We start from the raw sequence: 7,221 nt of genomic DNA on the forward strand, positions 1-7,221 counted from the left end.
CCCGGCTGCTCTGGGCACCCTGGGCCAGGGCCTGCCCACCCTCCCAGCCAGCAATTCCTTCCCAATATCCCATCTAAACCTACTCTTTCAGTTTGAAGCCATTCCTCCTTATCCTATCACTCCATGACCTTGTAAAAACTCCCCTTCTTGTCGTAGTTGATCCAGTCACAATACAAAGCAACACTCCGTTTTCAGAAGGCTTCAAAACCGGTTTTATTATAGCATGCATGCTTTTTATACATTCTTACAAGACTCATAAGTTTACTCATTGGTCAGGAAAGACAAAGTGCTCATGGGAATAGACAGTTGCAGGTTTCTCTTATTTATCCTTCTCTCTTTCTTGGTTTCTGTGTCAACGACCTTGGTAGAAAATTCTTTCAGGGGTAAACATGGATCCTCTTATCAAACTTCTCTGTGGCTCACAGAAGTCGCTGTAAAACCTCTTCCACACTCTCTGGCTTTTTTGTAGGCCCCCACCAGGTACTAAAAGGCCACCATAAGGTCTCCCCAGAGCCTTTTATTCTCCAGACTGAACAATCCCAACTCTCTCAACCTGTCTCCATAGCAGAGGTGCTTCTGCCCTCTGATCATCTTCATGGCTGTCCTCTGGACTTGCTCCAGCAGGTCCACATTTTTGTTGTGTTGGAGACCTCAGAACTGGATGCAGTACTCCAGGTGTGGTCTCACAAGAGCAGCATAGAGGGGCAGAATCACCTCCCTTGCCCTGCTGGTCATGCCTTTTTTTATGTAGCCAAGGACAGCGTTGGCTTTCTGGGCTGTAAGTGCACATTACCTGCTCATGTTGAGCTTCTTGTCAACCAACACCCCCAAGTCTTTTCCCCCCAGGGCTGCTCTTGACCCATTCTCTGCCCAGCCTGTACTTGTGCTTGGGATTGCCCCAACCCAGGTGCAGGACCTTGCATGTGGCCTTGTTGACCTTCATGAGGTTCCCACAAGCCCATCTCTCAAGCCTTTCCAAGTCCCTCTGGATGGCATCCCTTCCCTCCAGCGTGTTGACTGCACCGCACAGCTCTGTGTCATCAACGAACTTACTGAAGGTGCCCTTGATCCCACTGTCCATATCACCAACAAAGATGTTAAACATCACTGGTCCCATTACTGACCCCTGGGGAAGGTCACTTGTCACTGGTCTCCACTTAGACATTGAGCTGTCAACCACAACTCTTTGAGTGTGACCATCCAGCCAGTTCTTTATGCACTGAGTGGTCCATCTGTCAAATCCATGTCTCTGCAGTTTAGAGACAAGGATGTCGTGTGGGACAGTGTCAAATGCTTTGCACAAGTCCAGGTAGATGATGGTAGCTGCTCTTCCCTCATCCACCAGTGCTGTAACTCCATCGTAGAAGGCCACCAAATATGTCAAGTAGGACATACCTATAGAAGCTTTTCTTGTTGCCCTTGATGTCCCTGGCCAGTTTTAATTCTCTCAGGGCTTTTGCTCTTCTAACCTGATCCCTGGCTGCTTGGACAATCTGTCTCCCTCTCAGGCTACCTGTCCCTTCTACCCTCTGTCGGCTTCCTTTCTGTGTTTGAGTTTGTCCAGGAGCTCCTTGTTCATCCATGCAGGTGTCTTCTGGCAATTTTGCCTGACTTCCTCTTTATTGGGATGCATCCCTCCTGAGCTTGGAGGAAAGTATATTTATAGCATGTTAAAGTATATTTAAAGTCCAAAAAGTGATGTATTTGTTTTTGTGTACTCTGTGTGAATACATACTAATTTAGTGGTTTCTAAGAAAAGCCATTACAAAAACCATTTATCAAAAACTTTTCAGAACACCTGCAACAGGCAAGAATTCCATCTGGATCACAAGAAAAAGTTTCAGTTCCTGATTGTGGACCAGAAATGGCTGAATCTCAGGTGGCTGTGGCTCCCGTGGTAACATCAAAGTTGTCTGTTAAAGCACCTGAGTTTTATCCATCAGGATACAACCAGAACTTTGTGGTGAGCGTTAGTCTTTTCTTAGTATATGCCAATTCAGTTTAACAATGTTTCATGTGCTCTTGTGTATCAGATAACTTGAATGCTGCATTTGCTGAAGAGATTTCAAAAATTTGGATGATAACCTCCAGAGACACAGTCAGAATATTGTGATAAGTGAATGCTATACTGTGAGAGCCTTTAGTATTTTGCTTGAAGTTTGCTCCAGATAACTACATTCCTGTTGCAGTTCATTTGTGATCCCCGGGGGGCCCCCCAAGCTGTATGTTCACTGGTAGCAGCAGGCAGGCAGAGACTCCACACGGCTTCTGAGGGTGCTAATTAGATGAGGGTTTATTGGGGGTCCCACCCCTGGGAGCAGCATGGTTTCTGAGGGAGAAGGGGGGAAGGGGGAGGGAGGGGGAGAGAGGGAGAGCCTAGGGAGAGAAGGGCCAAGAGAGATCCTGGTCTCCCCTGCACAGCTTAACAGGGAGATTCAAAGTGGGTGCAGAATAAGACTTGGGCCAATGGGATTACAGATCCATGATACTTCAGGGGAGGATCACGGGCTTGGAATAAACCGTACATTTTTGAGGGGTGAGACAGAGCAAACCATTTAACTAAAATGTAACACCACCTATTCCTTATTGATTACACCCAGCATCAGCATAAGCTGTCTTTTTCACAACTACCTCTGTTATAGTTACATCTGCACTACATTTTCACTAAAAACTTAGCTGCATTTTTATTCAGATTGCATTTTTATTCAGATTGCATAGGTTTTGGAAGCAAGTGTGGGAGAAAACTTGAACTTTAGCTTTTCTAAGCATAGCCTTTACCTTTCCTAAATTTACTATGCCATGGGTATGATTTGCCATGACTGCCTAACTTTATGTATTATCATGTGTCTTTTCATTCCTTCAGGGATATTGTATCACCAGAGGGCAAAAAAGTAGGTTTGGGCTCATTCCTAGCAGCATGCCTAATATGAAATGTATTTGCAGCCAGGCTAAGGGTAATCTCCGATCCATATTGGACATTCACTACATAATAAAAGTTGGTACTTCTTATTTTCTACTCTCCATGCCTTCCATATTGTTGCTACAGTAATTCTACTCTAAGGAAGATCTATGTGAATTCTTGGCATATCTTTTTGTTATGCAGGCAGATAAAATGGTACTGGTCTAAGTAGGTGGGAACTATTGCTTTTACAAATACAATTGAATTATAAGAAACAATTATACTGAAACAGATATATTTTGAATAACTTAGGAAAAAATACTTTATTTGAATGCTAAACATGGTGGTTTGGAAATTAACGAAAATAACTCTTAAAATGGTAGCAAAACCTAGAACATTTATTTGGAAGTATGTTGTAGGGACCCTAATCTAATCAGAGTATACTAGGGATAGAATAATGATCTTTCAGACTTGTTTGTTCTTCACTATTACCAAGTTTAGGGATTTTTTTGTTTGTTAGTTTTTGTTGGTTTTGGGAGGGTTTTTTTTTTTACTTTAATAGGTTAATTAATTTTGTAAACTGGATCCACCTGCAATAAAAATAAGGAATTTAGCACACTTTACTATTACACAGATTTTCACCGTGGGTTTTAAAATTTGAAACAAAGCCGTTTTGAGAAAGTTCCATTTTTCTTACAAGTAATACTTAGCTTTCATTTATCATTTTCCCTGAAATTTTTAGATCTGAAAGATCATGCTGGTTTTTTGCCATTTATTAAACATTTATTGTTTTAGAAATAATTGATTACAAGGTTGATTCCTTGTTTGATTGTACATTACTGTCATTACTACATGTGTCCATATAACATTTGATTGTTAGATTATTTAATCTACAATTAGTTCTGCTACTTCAAATTATCAGCTACCTGTGAAGATACTTTAAGGGCTACAGCATCCAAGGCATGCTGGATTTTTCAGAAAAACTTTACCAGGACTTTGGGGAGGAAAGATCTCCGTGGGATTCTGTTGCTGTCAAGACGGTCATAACAGACTGAGGAACACGCTATATTTAGGAAAGTTTTCTAAATCAAAATTTTAGAAATAAAAAGTTTCCAAAAGGAGGTTAAGCAGCCTCACTAGTGGGGTTGAGACTTTTAGTCAAACATTAAGGTGCCAATTAAATCACCTGTTCATGTCTTATGAGGTTTGTACTTGGAATAGTCTTTATATCAATTTTTGCATTAATTATTGTATACTTGCTGAGTAGGTAGAATCTGAAGATAAAACCCCAAAATTTAGTTGATCCAGTACGTTGTTCTATCTCCTTTGTTAAAGCTTAAAATCTGCCAGTGAGAAACATGAGGGATTTATGTCTAGAAAAAATCTAACTAGACTAAAATCTAAGTAGGTTTTAAGTATTGAGTGCTCCTAATTTAACAACATACAGCGTATAATGAAGTTTGATTTTTTTTTCCTCTCCCATTTGTTCTGTTGCCTGGCATAATTACTAAAACCTAGACTGCCTTTGAAGTTGCATAATTAGCAGAGGTAGATGAATGTGGGGCTGAATTTACCCTCTGTGCTTAGCCTTTTAATTACAAAATGGGAAGAGGAGTATGAATACCAGGACACCAGCATACCAAATGGGATTGGAGTCCCTTGTAGAACAAGGATGTTTCCTCCAAGAGTGAATTTTTATCTGGTGAGGATGAGAGGAATATCCTTCCTCTCTACTAAACAAGGCTGGAGAGTTTTCAAATTGGTTGTTTGAAGAGATACCAGTTGTGCTGTGTGTGACTAAGCTGCAGTTGTTGCACAAATCATGTCATAGTTCTGTGGACCAAAATAGTTGTACAAAACTTTTACTGAGCTCTTTGAAATTGCCTAGTCAAATTTTGTTTCCTTTAGAGAAATAGAATATTTAGCAAGTTTGATGCTTGTTAGCTTTTATTCTTTGGCTTCATAAGCTCTAAACCATTAGAATAATAGAAGAATTTTGGTTGGAAAAGACCTCTGAAGTTCCTCTGGTCCAATCCCAACTCAGAGCAAAATCAACTTGGATCGGGTTGTTGAAGGCTTTATCCTTATGAGTAATAATGATTTGCCACCATTTCCTTAAATCCATTTTTTTTTCCTATTTTTGCTGGGCCACATTAACTTTGATATTATTCACTGGGCAAATATTCTACTTAATGAAACATCGTATGAAACCTTTCTAGTTTTTCTTCTGTTATATTGATGTGTCCCTCATTAGTTTAAGTTTTATACTCTTACAACACAGATCTTGAAATAATTTTGGAAAATCTGAATTTTTCCCCGCACATTCTTTACAGGTTGTGAAATTAATGCCAATACTTGATTTTCAGCAATGTGTATCTGTCTTTCTCCACAGCTGGTATCCAGAGCTTTTATCTTTCACAGATCCATGTTGCTTTACAGTAGAGAATGAGGCATTTTGAAGACAGGAAGTAAAGGATATTCCCTCATTAAGGGAGGAATGGTGGGGAGAGGGAGAATGTCATTATAAACCTTATCAGTGTATTTATGTCCACTAAATAAAGAAAAAGCAGTTTTCATTTTAGCTTGATTTTTCATTACAGTAGATATATTTAAATCTTTTTCACATTAAATAGTAGATCAGTTGAGAATTCTGATTTCTTGTGTGTTACCCTTATGTCTTGAATCACTAATTGTCAGCTCTTTAACAGTTCCCTCTTCAGGTTTCTGCTTGCTCTTCTGAGATTTCCTGAGAGACTTTTCACAATCTTTTGTACAATCTTTTCACAATCTGAGATACTTTTCACAAACTTTTGTACAGTATGAAAAGGTGAATTATTGGTACTGTGTTATTACTGGTTACATCACAAAGTATGTTGCTTCCTATGCTATTCCTCTCATATACTAGCATTGTAATTATCCAGGACAACATTGACTTTAGAGATTTACATGCATTCATTTTTGAACGGACAAAATTAATGGGTTGCCCCTAGTTGAATGCCAGGCACCCACCAAAGCCTCTCTCTCCCTCCCCTCCTCAGCTGGACAGGGGAGAGAAAATATAACAAATGTTCATGAGTTGAGGAAAGGACCAGGAGAGATCACTCACCAAATACTGTCCATGAGCAAAACAGGCTTGAATTAGAGCTATTAATTGAATTTATGACTAACAAAATTAGAGCTGGATAATGAGAAGTAAAATAAGACCTTAAAAACACCTTCTCTCCCTTTCCCAGCTCTACCTTCTCCACCCCCATCAGCACAGGGAGACTGGAACGGGGGTTATGGTCAGTTCATGGCCCCTTGTTCCTGCCACTGCTCTGGGAGAGGAGCCAGTCTTTCCCTTGCTCCACCATGGAGTCCCTCCCACAGGAGACAGTTCTTCATGAACTTCTCCAGTGTGAGTCCATCCATAGGCAACATCTCTCCCCAGACTGCATTATTTTCTGCCTGTATTTTATACATGGGAACATTCCACTGTATTGTATTTCTGTAATTTTGCCCCCTCCTGCGTATTTTGAAGCACTTTTGTACTCTAGGTAAGCTAAAAGATTTTGTTTCCAATTTTCAATTCTCTTTTCTTCTACAGTTCATATAGCTGCAGGAAAGTTTGTGTGTGCATCAGGAAAGGATGTTGAGCCTCAGTTTGGCAATTTTATTCTTAGCAGGTATACTTACATGTTAGTTTGTTAGTTAATCTTACAGTCAACTTGGCAAACTAATTTCTTTCAAATCTGTCTTTTGATGTGTTTTGCTGGGAGACCTTAATCTCTATGAAAACATGTTACCTAGTTCTTGACTCCTGGAGCTTTTTGATGCAGAGGTCTATATTTGCTAAAAATGTTGAAGTGAGATGTGTAATAAAGGTCACTATCAAGCATGCAGAGCATCAGAAGTTAATCAAGACTAAGGGCTCTGGTTACTTCTGGAGGTAGCAAGTGTGAGTAAGGTTTCTTTTAAATAGCTGCTACATTCTTTCACTGCTATAGGATTCTCCCTTTGAAGATGAATATGATGGCTACCTGACTTTGGTGGAATATGTACAAGACTTTCTAAATCACCTTGCCGAGCAACCAGGTTGTTTTGAAACTGAAATAGAGCACTTTGCTGAAACAGTGAACGGCTGGGTCGCTGCGGATGAAACTTTGCAAGAACTCGTTGAACTCGTATATCAACAGGTACCCTGTGTATTCTGTCTTAACATGTTATGCCTCTGTTACCCAGTGTGCAAAATATGCATGTTAGTATTATTTTTTATATCATTGTGCCTACATAGTGTTTGAATGTTTTGAATTTTTCTTTTTAGACTGAAATGTATAGGGAAA

At 39.8% G+C, this 7,221-nt stretch overlaps 1 protein-coding gene across 2 annotated transcripts in view; it reads left to right on the forward strand.

Moving 5' to 3' along the window:
* The window catches only part of LOC102034259 (polyadenylate-binding protein-interacting protein 1-like), a 19,970-nt gene that overhangs the window by 1,727 nt on the left and 11,022 nt on the right, over positions 1-7,221 (forward strand). For both annotated transcript variants that reach the window (XM_031065702.1, XM_005431386.3), the window contains exons 2-3: positions 1,794-1,963; positions 6,886-7,074. In XM_031065702.1, the coding sequence (XP_030921562.1) occupies positions 1,865-1,963; positions 6,886-7,074 (288 nt within the window). In that variant the 5' untranslated portion in view covers positions 1,794-1,864. The remainder of the gene's footprint in view (positions 1-1,793; positions 1,964-6,885; positions 7,075-7,221) is intronic.

Source organism: Geospiza fortis, unplaced genomic scaffold (assembly GCF_000277835.1).
Source record: "Geospiza fortis unplaced genomic scaffold, GeoFor_1.0 scaffold2081, whole genome shotgun sequence".
Classification (NCBI taxonomy): domain Eukaryota; kingdom Metazoa; phylum Chordata; class Aves; order Passeriformes; family Thraupidae; genus Geospiza; species Geospiza fortis.